The sequence below is a fragment of the Zonotrichia albicollis genome, chromosome Z, assembly GCF_047830755.1.
Source record: "Zonotrichia albicollis isolate bZonAlb1 chromosome Z, bZonAlb1.hap1, whole genome shotgun sequence".
Classification (NCBI taxonomy): Eukaryota; Metazoa; Chordata; class Aves; order Passeriformes; family Passerellidae; genus Zonotrichia; species Zonotrichia albicollis.
The window spans coordinates 82055026-82072184 of NC_133860.1; the positions used below are offsets into that span (position 1 = coordinate 82055026).

Below are 17159 nucleotides of genomic sequence, written 5' to 3' on the forward strand. Positions count from 1 at the left end.
CACAAACACATCCACGTGCCACCTTTATTTTTCTGAATATTGAGATGCTCTGCGCTGAAGAAAACTCCAAACAGGAGCCATGACTGGGTATTCTTTATAAAATATTCTTCTTCTAATATGAGCAGGATTAACTGATCCATGAAATAACATTTTTAAAATATTCTGCTAGGTAAGAAAAATGTTTTTAAGGTACAGTAGACTACACTCTTTTCCCCAAGCTGCTAGTCTTCAGGTAGTCCTCCCAAATTATTCTGTTTTACAACAGTTTTCTTTTTAAAGTTCTAATCAACGTACACTGTCATTATCTGGATTTTCTGCTAATGCCATAAAACACTTTGTTTACATTGAAAAATCTCACTGAGTGTTTGAAATCAAGACATTCAAATTGCTTGCTGGACACAAGTATAAGCAAGAATTGTTTGTATTTCAGACTTTTCAGCTGGGAATATCAGTATCTATTTTCCTGTCTTTCACTCTTTTTCCATAAAGTAACAACGAATACATTTAGCATATTTAAAAGTACAGCAGCATGCATTTTCTGGTTTTTGGTTTGTTTTTTATTTTTTAACAGCAGCTGCAAAAGCCTGAGCTACAGAGGAGTGTGTGGAGGGTCTGGACGTGTAAAACTGCTAGAGCTGCTGAGTAAATATTCCAGCAAGTCACACCTTTCGAGTGTGCAGGCTGACATAAACAGACACTGTAAAATATGAAACGTTCTGCAGCAGGGTTGGCAAAAAGCAGGAGCTTTTAGATCCACTTGTGCAAAAGAAAAGTCACCTTGTGACATGGCAGCCCCTGGTTTTGGGGAGGGTGAAGCTCTTTCCAGGAGCATCCTGTGGATTGGATGCTTTAGGATTTTGGCTTTTATAATTTTCATGTATTTGCTACCCTGCAGTTCTTTAGTGTGTAACTCCAAACTCCACATTCAGTGTCAGCTGCTGCTGTCCCATTCTGGGCAGACACAACAATTCCTCTCCAGGCCTGGCAACCAAGGGCAACTCACTGCCCCAGGGCCCAGAAATGCAAACAAAAGTGAGTTGGGTGGGCAAACTTGGGGTAAATGACTTCATTAGCTGAGGCTGGAATTGTCAGATTCAGCCCCAATGTACAAACAAACCAAACTTATACAAGTATAAAAATCCATGACCTGTGGTCCATTTTTGGGTGTAGGCCCTGGGGGGTTTTTTCTGCCCTGAATATACCTGGAGGCCCTTTAATAAACCTAACCACTTTTAATTCCCTTCATTCTGTCTGGCCTCTGTTTTTAGGTAGTCTCAGAAGGGCATCAGGAAGAGCAAGGCTGTTATTCCTCCCTAGAGCCCTTTCCCAGCTCTGAATTTTATTCTTTTTTTCTGTCAGTGTCCCTAGTAGCCCCGGCTGTTTTTCCCCTCTCTCAGTTTATCTGATCTTTAGGAGTGGTTAAAGGCTGAGGAAGCTGTGCCGTGGTTTAATTATGTGTTAAAAGGGGAGCTGTGACCTTTGGATGGCTCTGGATGACCCTGCTGTCACTGCCTCTCCCCTCCTGGCCTTGCTGAGGGGACACTGCAATATTGTCTGCCATCGATTTTCCCCACGCCACTTATGGTTTTATGGACATCTACAGTATCTCCTCTCTGGCTGGAGAGACTTATCTGCTTAATAACTCCCAAAAAACTCCTTTATCGTGCTGCTTCTTTCTCTGTATTTGCTGTTTTGGGATGAGGCAGGAGAAGACCTGCACTCACACAGAGCTGAAAGTGAAGGTGTGCACTGACACATTGATAATTTACATTCTGGTCTTTATTTCTTGAGCACAAATCACCCTGGGGTTACTTCATCATTGAGAATATTTTATTCTTTTTTACATAGAGCATTATATTGTAATTCAGAAGCATCAGCCTCTGAAATCCTAAAAAGTCATGGCAGTCTTCAGAGCTATCCTGAAAAAAACAGCTCAGAAACAAATGTGAGGAGTGGTCATGAAGAGGCATCAGCTTTTCAAGGGTTTTAATTACTTTGGTGGCTCATTTAGTATTGACTGCTTGGGCATAAAACAACAGGTAGATTTAAAAAAATACATACTTTTAGCTAAAGAGATAGCTTTTTTTTCTTCTGATATGCCATGTCTTGTCCTTTGTCCTCCCTGCTCCTTCCAAATTCCTTGACTCTACTAGTGAATTGAGGCTGAAATTAAATGAAGAGTGGGAAAGGATATAGTTTTTACCATAAGAAATTTGCCATAGGGCCACAGGAAAAGAAGAGTAAATTTCTGTTAGAATGTTATGTTTTATGCAGGTCACACTTGTGGATGCTGACAATGCTTCCCTTACTTTCTGATACATTTACTTCCCCAAAATCCTTCTTCTGATCTAGCACATTTAGTTAATTTCTTGAAATTACATCTTGAATTTTGAGGAAAGGTGTATTTTGTATTTGCATAAAATAACCTCTGAGACAGTTCAAGTGATAATGAAATCATGCATGAGTTAAAAATAAAATTTAAATCTTGTTCTCATGCTGTAAGTAAATGAAATAATCCTCCCTCCTTCAGCTGTTTTTGTTGCTGGTTTTGCCTCACATAATTTTATTTATCTTTCATATCTAGGTTCAGATATGAATACTGGGGCTGTAGAAAGGTTCCTTTGTTTAGCCTGGCAAAAATATCAACAGATATTTCACATGCATGTGCAAGAAATTAAATGGAAAACAACAACAACAAAAAAAAAAACCCTAAAAACACTTTTAAGCTTTCCTAGCTGCATTTTGGGTTTTGGAAGGTGTCACTGTAATTTCAATTATGAACTTAGTTATGTTATTTTTTGCTACAAATGAAAGTGGAATTGAGGAGCAAACCTTGTTAGCCCAAGCTCCTGCTGATTTATGTATCAACCCTGTACTTGGGCAGCAAACAATTTTCTCTCTGCTACATTATTTTGGTTGTTTGGGTTTGTATTTTTCCTTTCCTTTAGACTCACAAAACTGATGTTTCTGTGGTCATTTTCTCTGCTGTTTTATCCATCTATCAGAACTCCCACATCCTTTCATGCTCCCACCTCTGTGATGGCAGAGGAGAAGGGGAATTCATCACCTGGGGAGGGGATGGATTTTGTTTGATGTCCTAAAATGACAGCACTGGGGAGAAGCTTCCAAAATCCAGAGAGGTTCAGCACGGAGACCAAAATCTTTATGAAGATGCCACAGAGGATCCAGAGTCGGGGCTTAAATACTGGATCAGCCAGCTTGCACTTCAAACTCTGATATTTTCCCAAGAACTTCTAGGAAACCTGTAATTCTGCATTAATTCATTCACATAAGCACTTCTCCAGGAGGTCTATATTCTTCTCTGCATGATGCAAACAACAGTCATTCATTTTCAGTTGAAAAGCCATCAGGTTCAATTTTTATAAATGATAAGTGAATTGGCTGACATTTTAAGAGAATGAGCATTTTCCATAAAAACTGAAAACAACCCAAGGGGATAATCTGATCATTTTGCCAAAAATTGGTGCTGTGGCCTTTGAATTTAAATAGTGGCTGGCAGGGGGAAAATCTGGCATTGATTTAAGGAGTTTTATAACTCACTTTTGTGTGGATTAACAAATACAGGTGGAAATAAGATCATAACATGCACTATACTGTAGGATGTTTTACTTTTATCACAGCCTGATGCTCTTCATTCATCTGCTGACTTTTGTCTGACATGAGAAGATAATATCCTTGATAATCACCAATTTTACAAGGGTTTATATAGTTGCATCCCAGCAAGTTTCATAAGTGATACAATAAAAATTCTTACCTTTAATTATTAATGCTATTTCCTCAGAAGCAGTAACAGCGTCTCCTGGGATTAATTTGAGACGGTGCAAATGCCAAGTAAAAAGACATTTAATTTTTTAAATGTTAATGATTTTTGTGTAACTTTCAGAGCATGGCCCTGGCGGAACGGTGGGTGAAGCTTTGAGTAGAAGGCTCTGCCTGCACCAGGGCTGAGTGTAAATGAATCACAAGACTCAGCAGAGGCAGGGGCTCATGGAACAGATTTGGGTTGGGAGGGACCTTGAATTTCATCCAGTGCCACCCCTTCCATGGCAGGGACACCTTGCCCTGTTCCAGGGTGCTCCAATCCCCAGTGTCCAACCTGGCCTTGGGCACTGCCAGGGATGAGGGGCAGCCCCAGCTGCTCTGGGTGCCTCTGCTAAGGCCTCCCCACCCTCAGAGCAAAGCATTCCTTCCTAAAATCTAATCCAAACCTTCTCTTTGCCACTTTAAACATTAAGTCTAAACAGCATTAAAAGATGCATGTACTGATGTTAAAAATTCATCGCGGATCCAGGGTAGTTGGAATTTCACCATGGGCTGGGCCAGTGTTGTAGGAGACTCCTCAAGCCCGGTCTCATGAGCTGTTGGAGGCTTATAACACACCCAAGATAGCTCAGCTACCCTTGGGTCATAAAAATCAGCAGGATGGCTTCTGTTGCAGTGCTGGAAACAAAAAGGTTTATTAAAAGGCAAAATAAAAACACTCTTTACAGAGAAAAACCAAGCCAGGTGCAAGAGGTTCTTGCTCCTGGTACAACACCTTACAAAAGTGATTGGGTTTTTTTGTTCTCTTCTTTTTCTAGTAAATTGCCCAGGCCAGACTTTTTGGCTTCCTTCCAATTTGCTATCCTTAAGTTTGAGGTGAAGTCCCCCAGGTCCTATGAGGTGGCTTTTTACCTAATTGAGGAAAGAAACTTCTGGGATTTTTCCTTTTTAAGGAGACAAAGGGTAGTTTTGTCACTCTGTCAACAGGAGGCACATTCCTATAGGCCAGCCTTGAAACCTCCCTGCATATTGTAAATGCAGGCAACCCAGGACATCCCTCTGTCTGTCCTGAGCAGCCCAGACCCTGCCAGGGGGCTCAGAGACCCTGGCACAGAGCCCAGAATTCCCCTGTGGGTTTGATGATGACCTGTGGAGCCTTAGATGAAGATCTGCAAGCCATGACAGATTAAGTAGAATGATAGTGAATTTATCACGGGGTGAAAAAATAGATTTTTGGGGGTTTCTTAGAATGGAGGTTCAGGGGGCAAGATGGAGGGATCTGGGCGTGTCCAGCCTTTCTCCTTCTTCTTCTTGGCCTCCATCTTCTGGGTGACATTGGCACTTTTATATTGGTTTAGAGTGGAAGCTCACTGTCTAACATAGGTGATAGGTATTGGGAAGTAATTGTAAATAATGCATATGTAGTTTTTAGTATAAAGACATAACAATACCCTGGGGCAGGCAGAGTGCCTGGAACTGCCTTGCTGAGCTGACCTCGGCAGGACAGGAGAAAGAATTTTATAGATAAGAAACAATAAACAACCTTGAGACTGAGAAATGAAGAGCCCTGACTCCTTCTTCAAGTGCTGGGCTGGGAAAAGAGACTTTCTGGCACATCTCGGGCTAGAGACCCCAACAGCCAACGAGGGGAGGGAATGATGCATCTGACTCCATGTTCCCAGAAGGCTAGTTTATTACTTTATAATACTATATTATAATAAAGAATAATATACTATACTATACAAAAAGTATAGTATAGTATAGTATAGTATAGTATAGTATAGTATAGTATAGTATAGTATAGTATAGTGTAGTAGTCTTTAATATAATATAGTATTCTTTAATATAGTATAGTATACTAAAGAATAGAGAAAAGAGACTTACAGAATGCTAAAAAGATAATAATGAAAACTCCTGACTCTTTCCAGAGTCCTGACACAGCTTGGCCCTGACTGGCCAAAGAGTGAAAACAACTCACAGCAGAATCCAATGAGTCACCTGTGGGTAAACAATCTCCAAACACATTCCAAAGGGGCAAAACACAGGAGAAGCAAATGAGATAAGAATTGTTTTCCTTTCCTCCGAGGCTTCTCAGCTTCCCAGGAGGAAAACCCTGGGCAAAAAGAAATCCCTTTCAGGGAACGCGACCGCCACGCCTGCAGGCGCCCCCGGGGGAACCTCCACTAAAATCTTCCCCCCGTTGCTTCCCCTCCACAGGTGTTCCAGGGCAACTTTGACAACGACACGCACCGCAAGAACATCATCGAGCCGCCGATCGTGGCCCGGCACGTGCGCATCCTGCCCTGGTCGTGGTACGGCCGCATCACCCTGCGCTCCGAGCTGCTGGGCTGTGCGGCCGAGGACTGAGCTGCCCCGCTCCTGCTGCTGTAGAAGAAGCTTGTAGGATGCTGAGTGGGGTTTTCTCCATGAACCAGTGCTCGCTCATCTTTTTATGGTAGGCCGCTAGCTGTCTTTCGCCAGGAGGTCTAAGCCTGCCCTTTTAAAAAACGATCCGATCCGGTTTTAATTTTGCCCTTGAAATCTGTTGGTGTTGTCCCTTCTGCTGTGGAATTATCCTCCTAGTTCTCCTTTGAGCTGTTGAAACGCGTTGAGGGAAAAAGAGAAAAAAGAAAACAAAAAACAAAACAGCAGCAGCATCCTTTTTACAAGGGAAGAGAAAAACGAAGCTCATTTGCAGCTTCAGGAACATTGGGCTGACGAGTTCTCCATAAATCATACCATCATCTTACTTGCAAAAAGTGATACTGCAGCTTTTAGCAATAAGTTTACTTGGGGATGACTGCATTATAGTAATTGTGCCTATCAAACACTGTCAGTTCTTACGACATAGTATTTAGGGAAATTCTCCATGGTACTGTTCAAACACGGTACCTGTGATGTTCCGAGCTACCTTTCACCACTTCCATCCAGACAGCAGAGTCCACGCACCTGGAGGGTTTTCCTACCTGCCCCATTTTCCTTCTCGATTTTGCATGCTGTAGACACGGCCTCCATCTTTTCTGTTCAGTATCACACTGTGCTGGTGTTGTTTTCCTTGAGAGGTGTCACCTGTTTTGAATATGTAACCAAATCAGTGTATTATGATGTTAATGAATTTGCCAAAGTTTTTTCATTTTCAAAGTTTCTGTGTTTTTTTATGGAGACTAAGGTGAGGCACCAGGGCACCCATGGTGTCTCATCTTGGGTGCCCACAGAGATTTCCATCAGAAATCCCATTCCAGGATGATTTTTCCAGGGGTGAGCACGCAGCCCCAGACTGTGACCTGCCCACCCCCATCACTGCTTTCACACACACTCTGAATTCCAGCGAGGAGGAAAATGTGGGGAGAAGGAACCAGGTGCTAAAAGACACACAGGAGGAGGAATGACTCCCTTACTGCCAGGAAACCCTTCCTCTTTAGGCTCTTCCTAAAGTCACAGCTTTCCTCCCCAGAAGGGAAGAGGTGACTTAGGAGCACACCAAAGCCTGGCCCTTGTCACCCTCTACTCCTATTTTTAGACAACACCAGTGAGCCATGAGGAGGCTGTTTCCTGTCATCCCCCATCTACAGGAATGCTTCACACACAGCATGATAGCAACCCCAGTTTAAAAAGTAGATTTTAGGAGGAAGAGTACTGGAGAAATAGGGGGCACATTCTCCCCCGTGCCTCAGTTTCCCCTGCCGATTGAGATGACGATACCCATCTCTGAAGAGCAACCCCAGTTCCCTTGGAGTAAAGTGCTCTTTAGAGTTAGAGCAGCACCTCAGACTAAAAAAGATCCCAGGACGGGGAGCGAGGGGACCTGAAACAACAGCATTTGGGATTACTGCCAACCTTTTAATTTCATACCATGCTGATGTGGAGAGAAAGAGAGAATGTGAGAGAGAGAGAGAGAGAGAGAGAGATGCAGCTGCATGTTTCAGCAAATGTCACTGAACTTATAATTATACTTTCTGTCACTGTTTCCATTCTCACCAAAACTCTGAACTTGGGCACTGCTTCCCAGGCCAGCAGCTTGCTGGCCCACAATCTGCAAAGGGCAAAGTTTACCTTGGAAACAAAATGGTTTGGATTTCGAAAAAACCTGCATTTAATCACACATTCTCCACCACAGACTAAATATATATTATCCATTGAACTGTGAAAGACTCTAGAATAGCAGCCAGGAATTTTACATACAAGAATTGGGGATATAATGGTGGCGGTTTTCTGATAGTGTCACTTAAACTGTCACATTTTAGCAAACAGAACACCCTGCCTCTACAAAATGACTTAATCCTTAAACTGTATTTATACAAGTATTTATTTTATAAGGCTTAGACATTTAAAGACTTCTAAAGAAGAGTCCTGTAAAGGTAAAAGTATGTGTAAGAAATGTTGAGGTCCTGTGCAACACTGCTAAGTTTGTTCTTTATTTTTTACTTTGTGCTGCATAACAAAAGCCACTAGACTGTTACTGTCTTGTCTGTAACTGTGTTAACAGCATTCCTTAATGATGTATATATGGAGTGGTCTTCAAGCAAAAGGAGCAATTTTAAAGAGAAAGTCAATCAATTTGGTGGTACTTCTAACGAGAAAAAAAAAATCTATATAATAATGGAGGACAAGTCTATCGTTACACTATGTACTGCCTATATTTTGTAATTTAGGCTTTAGGTTAAAAGGAAAAAACAAAAAAGAAAAATCTAGTCTTTAGGGTATGAACACACAATACTTTAAGGGGCTTAAATACATTTTCCTTTTATGGGAGAGCAGCTGACCCTGAATTTAATTACAGATATGTAGAATAGCATGTAGATATTTCACTAACTGACTGTATCCGGAAAAACAGAATGCCATTTCAGAAAATTAGACTTCCTAGTTTAAAAACTCATGTTAATGCTCTTCTGAAATATTTGGTTTCTGATCTTAATGTTGGGGGGTTTTTTTCATCTTATTCATCTTTTGGGGCTTCAGTTTTGCTTTTGAATTAATATTTCTTGGTTTAGTAAATTAATTGTAATCCCTTCATCTGCGTACTGGGTTTTCATGTAATGTAACATGGTAGTTTTAATTTGGTATTAATTTTTTGTTGAGTATTTTCACCCTAATGTCCTGTGCCAGTAGTCTTCACAAGGAGAGCTCCATACCTAGTGATAATATTCCATGACAATTACTTAAAATATCACATATCTGATGTGCTTACAGTTTCAACCTGCATGCTAGAAAAACTCCTAGCTTGGCTACCAAAAAACTTTCTTGGATTTGCACTTCCAGCACCAAATTCTGCTCCCAATGTCAGCAGTATCAGTCTGAAATAGCTCTTGATTTAAGTGGAGTCCTTCAGATTTAACAAAACAGGTGAGAATCAGATTAGGGGATAGAATTAAACTCTTTCCCTTTGATTTTATTTTGTTGTCTAGGTGCATACCATTGTCATAAGGGGCAAGTTTTAAATTAACACAACTGTTCTTTCCCAGTGAAACCAACCAGCCCCAAAAAAACCAGAAGTGCGGGACAGGAGACATCTCTTTAAGAGGGGACGGAGAAAAGCTCAGAAATAATCCTTGACTTCTGAATTAATTGCTAACAATGACATTGAACAAGGCCAAAAGTGTTCCCCTAATTAAATTTCACCCTGAACCAGCCAAGTATTTGTAGGCAGGCCTCACCTTTGTGTTGCTAGGCAATATCCTACATTTATAGCCTGGGAAATAAAGCACTGGCACGAGGCTCCTTTTTATCAGCGTTCAGGGCCCATCGCCTCAACTGTCTCTGGATCCAGGGTTGACTTTCTCTTTTGGAATGGCTTCATACAAATTAAGTGTCAGTTTTGAAGACTAAGGATACTAAATGAGTGTATCTTTGCTATACAACCAATGTGAACTATAATATTCAGTGCTGGCTTCTGATGTGTCAGTAAGTACAGAAGTATCTCGGACACAAACGACCTTTGCAACCCTTCAAGCTGTGTGATATTCAAATGGTTTTTGTATATACCTAAATCATGTAGAGCGATGTAAAACCAGTACGACCTTGTCTAGTCTTCAAACTTAACAATAAAAACTTTTGAAAAATGAGGTGGTTTTCTGGAAGCTGTTGTGTTGCAACACCTTGGAGGGCGCGCAGCTTATCGTGGAGAGTGTGGAGCAGAGATAGCACCTGGCATTTTCCTGGATTCAGCCACGGGGTCTTTGTGGCAGGTAAGTTTGTTTCTGGAAAAATCAGCAGTTGGTGCTGTGCTCTCCTCAATGTGTTCCCTTTGTTCTTACAGATTAAAAAAAAACAAAAACAAAACACCTCTAGGTTTTGAACGAGTCTAAAAATACTTTTTTTTTTTTTTTTTTGTTCCCTATCCTGCTGGTCTCTGAACGAGCACCAGAAATGTAAAATGACAATTTCATTTCCTGTAAATCAAATTTCCTGGGATATTTATCAGTCCTTATCCTCTCTCCTCCACTCCCACATAGACAAATTAATTTCTGAGAAGATAAGGAGTGGCTGCAGGCCAGACCTGCTATGAGATGCCACAGCAGAGCCCCTTTTCTCTTTTATTTCCTGTACATCCTGCTCCCCAAAATAGTTAACTATAATTTCATTTTCTGAAGAAGCTTAAAGTAGCACATGGAAAAGCCATTTGCTCCCAAACCATTTAAACAATTAAATTAAAATTAAAATATTATGTTTACTGAAGAGAGATGAAGCTTCAGTGATTTACAACTTGAATGAGCCCCTCTGTAAAAATACACCTCCTTTTGTTTTATAATGGCTTCAGCTTGTGCCCTTTCTCCAAAAATAATCAGTTAGAGACAAAAACCATCCACAAGCACTCACAGGCGACAATGGCTGCCCAACATGCAGTCTCAACACTCACTACAGCATGTTGTCTTTTGGAAGAAAAGTCACAAAATTGCAACTTGCCCTTATTATTAATTGCTACCAGTCACAAAAAATGAGAATATAGTGCTGCACACGAGAAGAGGAGTATTTTTGGAGAATGATGGCTGAATATTAGCACTTCAGTTATAAATTTCTGCATCTTGAAGCGCTTTCTGACTTTTGGTTATGAATTGCAACTGTTTCACGAAACATTTTCCTGAAATCCAGGGACTTTTCCTGAAGAGCTGAAAAGTAGATTTTTTTCTCACATACTTCATGCCATATACAACCAGGAATTCTAGTGACGACAATGAGAAAATAATGAGTAAATCTCTTCAGAATAGCAATTATTTATCAATGTCCATCCTCCCATATCTGTTGCTAATGAGCTCAAGGGATTAACATGGGCATCAACACTCTACATCCACATGAAATAAGTAGTCTCAGATACTTCTGTGGTAAACACAATGACACTTATTTTATAGCTTAGATTTAATAAAAAGAGGCCGATTTGTTAGTGATTACTAAGTGACCTGTGATCATATAGTCTTAGAAATCAAATAGAACAAATTAAAAAATAATTTTTAAACAGGACTAAATAAAGATATTTTTACTGATCCCAAAGTATTTTCATTTTTTAAATTTAACTTGCATCATTTTCTTAATATAGAGATATACTTTAGAATGAAGAACTTAGATTTTAGAAACTTTAGAATTTAGAATTTAGAAACTTTAGATTAAGAGTCTAAAATATAAAAGGCAGAATTGCACAAATTGTGCAGCGTTATGGTGCCATTCATTGCAAATTAACATTCAGTGATACATGCATCATTGTAAATATATATTTTTAAATTCTTTTGAATGGGGAAACATAGAAACATGTCTTGTTCTCACAATTTAGCTTGCTTGGAGCTCAGCAAAATGTATTTCACCAGTGCATGTGAGTAAGAATAATTGGGTTTTTATGTAGTTTATATTTGGAATTAGGCCCCACATGTGTGAGAATGTACAGGAAGCACCTGGTGGAACACAGGTGAGGCACAGGAGGTGGGGAGGATGGCCAGCACAGCCTCTTTGTCACAATAATATTTATTTATTTATTTATTTATTTATTTGGTTTGCCAGCTGATGGGCTGTGTTATCTGAGGTCACACATCATCTGAAGGCAGCAGGCACAGCCCTCTCTAGATGGAGGAAATCAATCCTCAAAATACACCAGGAAAGGTCACCAGGCATTTGCATCAGGCTGGAAAATCAAAAGCAAGCTAAATGAATGTATTTGATTTCTGGGATGCTGCGTGAGGTCAGCAGGAGCTGTGGGGAAGTGTATTGTGCTGCCTTGGCCACAATAAATGCAATCAAGTGCACAGGCTGCATAAAATATACATGTGGTGCATTGAGGCAAGATCAAAGGGCCCCTAAAAAGAGATACATGCTACTTTCTGATGAAAGTGTCAGAAAATGTGACATGAGTGCTATGGTCTGACACACTGTGGGTTTGCACGGGTCTGGCTGGGGTGGATTTGCCCTTGTGGAGTTTCTGGGGCAGGGGAGCTCGAGCCCCAGGGGCTTCTTTAGGAAGGACAGGCAGGGGAAACAAGGAGGGGATGTCACCTCTGAGCAAAGACCAGGTGGAGTTCATGGAGCTCTGCTGGCATGGGTGAGTGTGGGAACCCACAAAACCAGAGGGTTTGGGAAAGCTGCAAAAGGCAGGCCTCAGAGACAGCAGAACTGTGACTGGAGCTAAGCAGCAGCCATGAGATTGGGCAGCAGAAAAGTTATTTAAAAAGTAGAAAAGCAAGGACAAATAGAACAATGGTCTGTGTATTAATGCTTGGCTAGAATAACTCCCTAAGCTACAGAAAAGTTTATCTAGCAAGATATTAGGAAGGTTGAAGCTTAATAATGGAGCTCTGTGCATTGTGTTTGAAGGCTCACAAGCAGGTATTGCATTTGAAATAAGCAAGCATTGTTTAACCAAAGGTACCTGTGCTTACAGTGGTTGGATAGAACTACTGTCAATATAGAATATACACTGTACAGATATAAATACTGTCAGTGTGCTTTTGCTTTGTGTGATTGGTCACAAAACTCATAAAGTGAGCTGTGACATTGAGTTCTGTGTCTGCTGCCTGGGATGTGAGCTGCTGCCATCTTCCCATTGCCATAGCCATGGACTGAGAGTGATGCTGGAAAATCAAACAGCTCAAGGCAGTTCCACAGCAGCCCCATCTCGTTTGTAATCTGTAAATAGCCCCTGTTGCCAGAGTCATGTGAGGAGATGACAAAGAGCTCACAGGGAGGGCAGGGACAGGTGACAAGTGGCAGGGATGTGCCAAAGGCCAGGACAAGTGACATTATGTCAGGGATGGGCCACAGAGAGCCAATGAAACTGATTAACATTCAATCATCACCTCCTCCAAACTCAGGAGAAAAACATCCCCGCAAAAATAAAATCACACAAAGAGTCCGGGGGTCCTGTGTGGGGGGACAAATAGAAAACACACAAAGGAAATCTCCAGAGCATGGAAGCAATCACAGCTAGCCTGCGAGGCACACAGAGAAGTTATCCAGGATCAGGTTAGAAAAGGTAAATCCCTGACAGAGTTAAATCTATCCAGGAACATCAAGGGCAGCAAGAAAAGTTCCTGTAGGTGCATTGGTGACAAAAGGAGAAGTAGGGAAAATGTGGATGTCTTGGTTTGGAAAGGCAGGAATCTGCTAAGGAAGGCAGGAACCTCCCCTGAAATGGAGACCCACACCTCCCAGTTGCTATAAATTTTAAATTAAGGTGCTCTCAGGCACAAAATATGGGAGCAGAAAATAACAGTTCTTTAATAGGAAAGAAAGAAAAAAAAATTAAAAGGATAAAATGAACAATGCAGTACACTAGAACAACAGTGACAGAGTCAGAACCCAACCTGACACCCTGTGGGTCAGGGTGTGGGTGGCAGTCCCATTGGAAATGTGTCTGCAGCCCTCCTGCAGTGTCAGGGGTGGTTCTGTTGGAGCAGGGGGATCTGTAGAGAAGGATGTATTCTTCCTCTGAAGATCCAGTGGGAGGAGAGACAGCTGCTGTTCCTCTGGGGAATCCCATGGAGAAAGCCGTGCTGGTATCTCAAAAACCTCTGGGTTATATCTGGGCAGCAATGCTTGGCCCCTCCCTCTGGATTATATCTGGGCAGCAATGCTTGGCTCCTCCCTCTGGATTATATCTGGGTAGCAATGCTTGGCTCCTCCCCCTGGATTATATCTGGGTAGCAATGCTTGGCTCCTCCCTCTGGGTTATATCTGGGCAGCAATGCTTGGCTCCTCCCCCTGGGTGGAGCATCTCCCAATGGGATGTTATAGTTCTTATCAGCCATGCAGTGACATTCAATAGTCTGTTATCAGCAATGTCCCCTCCCAAGGGAGGAATGAATGTGGTCACTCAAAGAGAGAGATAAGGCAAACTGCCCACCTGGCAAAGGTAATGGAAAACATCTTGCATTGCAATCTTCAACAGTGGAAGAGAAGGGGAGACCCAGGACACGGAGAATGCTGAGGTACTCAACAGCCTGGCTCAGTTTCACCAAGAAATGCTCTGGTTACCCTGCCCAAGGTGCAGAAGGGGAAGGGAGGGAATGAAGAACTGCCCAGAGCATCAGGAGATGAGGCTGGAGAGCGTCCAAGGAACCTGAGGCTTCCCAAGGCCACGGCAGGATGCTCCCCTCGGTCATGAGGGAGGTGTTGTCAGGGGAAGGGGCCAAGCCATTCTTTGTCATATTGAGAAGTCTTGGCAGTCTGGTGGAGGTCTCCCTGACTGTAAAAGAGGAAATATAATTCCAGTTTTTAAGGAGGGAATTAATGGGAATTTTTAAGGGGGAATTAAGGGACACCCACGGAACTACAGGGTGGGCGGTGCCTGTGGGGAGATAGAGCAGATCCTTCTAAATTATGGAAAAATTTAGATCTTCCTAAAACAATTTAAAAAAAAATTAGAAGGATCTAAAAAATTTAGATCCTTCTAAATTATGGAAATTATGCCAAGGCACATGGAAAATAAGGAGATGATTTTTGACATCTTCATGAGGGCAAGTTGTGCCTGAGAGGCCTGGTGGGTTCCATGATGCAGCTACAGCACTGAGGGATGGGCGAAGAGCAATTGGAGTTCTTCCCTCATTTTCTCCTCATGAAGGATGTGCCTCTACTATTTTTGGCATGGAGTAATTCCTTTATTACATGCGACTGATGCCACGGCAACAGGTTCACAGCTCCTCTAAAGTGTGTGTTCACAGCTTCTTTGTAAGAGTGAAAAGGAACTAATGGGTGATTTTTGATTAAGCAATAAAAGCATGGGTTGTTTGATGAAATATTCAGTGTACATTTACATACATATTTTTATATATGTGGATATATATCAAAATATATACATATTTATATATATATGTGTATATATATAAATATCTGCATTTAATATATATATAATCTGCATTTTCTGCAGGGCATGTCATATATGTCACACTTCATCTGGGAATAAAGAGAGAAAAGTGGAAGCAGTATTACGAAGATGATAATTAAGCTCATCAACCTAATCTAGCTGCTCTCCTGATGTGTGCTGATACAATTTTCATCCATTTAAGAAAAAAATTGGTGAGGACGGGGAACACAGTGCATCTTTGGAGGTATTTCATTTATGCTCCCTGTTTGCTACCACGGAATGGCAACCCAACCCTGTGCCATGGGCAGGGACACCCTGAGCCAGACCCTGTCACATCCAACCTGACTTTGAGGGTTTCCAGGCATGGAGCAGCCACCACCTCTCTGGGAAGCCTCTTTCAGTGTTTCCCTGCCCTCCCTGTAAAAGACTTCTTCCTTATATCTAATCTAAATTGATCTTTCAGTTTAAAACCTTTTCCCCTTTGTCCAGTCACAAACGCTCCTGCTGAAAGCTTTGTCTCCAGTTACCTTTCCTTGGAAGCTGACATGGAAATGGGCAGCACCACTTGAAAAAAGCCAGAAGTGCTTCTTTGTTTTAAGGCCATTTTTCCCTTTTCCGAGGGGTTTGCAAGCACTTCATCTCCATATTTTTTTCCAGGAGCCACTGGATGAGCGGGGAGGTTTTCTGGCTCACAAAGGTGGGAGTCAGAGTGGCTTCCAGAAGAATCTGACCCAATATTTATGTAAAATACATATATAGCCCATGCCACTCACCACCTGCACTGGCTGCTCCACCTCCCTGCTCCTCCCCAGCCCCTGAGCCCTGACAGAAAAATTGTTGTTCAGCCGTGGCAGCCAGACCAGCTATTCACAAGCGGCTTTTTTTCCGCCCAGCAAACGGCCGCATTCCCCAAATATTTCTGGGAATCCAAAGCCAGGCTTCCTACCCTGGGCTGGGTGTGATGTGGTGGAGGAAGAGCTCGCCCCAGGTCCCAGAGCTGCCTGAAAGGCACGCACAGCCCACGTCTGCAAACACACCATGGGCAGCAGGGACGGCTCAGCAAACACGGCCCAGTCAATCCCTTCGTGGCATAAAAGGCTGCGCTTCAGCTGAAGCGTTTGGGTGTTTTTGAGAACGTTCAGCAATCTTTTTTCCCCTCGCCTCTGCCACAAGCATTCCTCCGGCCTGCAAAAAAAAAAAAAAAAGAAAAAAGAGAAAATAATAAAAAAATGCATTTGTGGGTAATTTCTTCTCCAATGAGTGGCTTTCTATTCAGATTCATGTCTGCCAGGCATTTAGACTGCATGAATGGATGAATATTCTCCTGAAGTCAGATAACAGAGAGCTAAAACTCCACAATGGAATGGTCTGGCATGCCCATCCTACCAAAGGGAAGGGGCTGCTGAGACCCCTTTGATGGCACCAGAAAGCAGATGAGCCAACACCCTGACACCTTCACAGAGCTCAGGACCTTGTTGAGGTTGGAGGGGAGTGGGATGCACCGTTGATGCCCCAGCGTGAGTGGTGGTGTGATTCCTGACTGTGCTACTGCCAGGCACCCACCCAGGGCTCCAAGGAGCACACTCTGGTTCTTCTGGGGATCCACAAAATCAGAGGGTTTGGGAAAGCTGCAAAAGGCAGGCCTCAGAGACAGCAGAACTGGGATTAGAGCCAAGCAGCAACCATGAGATTGGGCAGCAGAAAAATGATGTAAAAAGTAGGAAAGTAAGGACAAATAGAACAGTGGTCTGTGTATCAACACTTGTCTAGAATAACTCCCCTGCAGAAAAGTTTATCTAGCAAGATATTAGGAAGGTTGAAGCTTAATAATGGAGCTCTGTGCATTGTGTTTGAAGGCTCACAAGCAGGTATTGTATTTAAAATAAGCAAGCATTGTTTAACCAAAGGTACCTGTGCTTACAGTGGTTGGACAGAACTACTGTCAATATAGAATATACACTATACAGATATAAATACTGTCAGTGTGCTTTTGCTTTGTGTGATTGGTCACAAAGCTCATAAAGTGAGTTGTGACATTGAGTTCTGTGTCTGCTGCCTGGGACGTGAGCTGCTGCCATCTTCCATTGCCATAGCC

General features: G+C 42.2%; 1 protein-coding gene across 2 annotated transcripts in view; it reads left to right on the forward strand.

The window, feature by feature from the left end:
* The window catches only part of EDIL3 (EGF like repeats and discoidin domains 3), a 237723-nt gene extending 227881 nt beyond the window's left edge, over positions 1 to 9842 (forward strand). For both annotated transcript variants that reach the window (XM_074533230.1, XM_074533231.1), the window contains one exon: positions 6001 to 9842. In XM_074533230.1, the coding sequence (XP_074389331.1) occupies positions 6001 to 6150 (150 nt within the window). In that variant the 3' untranslated portion in view covers positions 6151 to 9842. The remainder of the gene's footprint in view (positions 1 to 6000) is intronic.
* The last annotated feature ends 7317 nt before the right edge of the window (positions 9843 to 17159 follow it).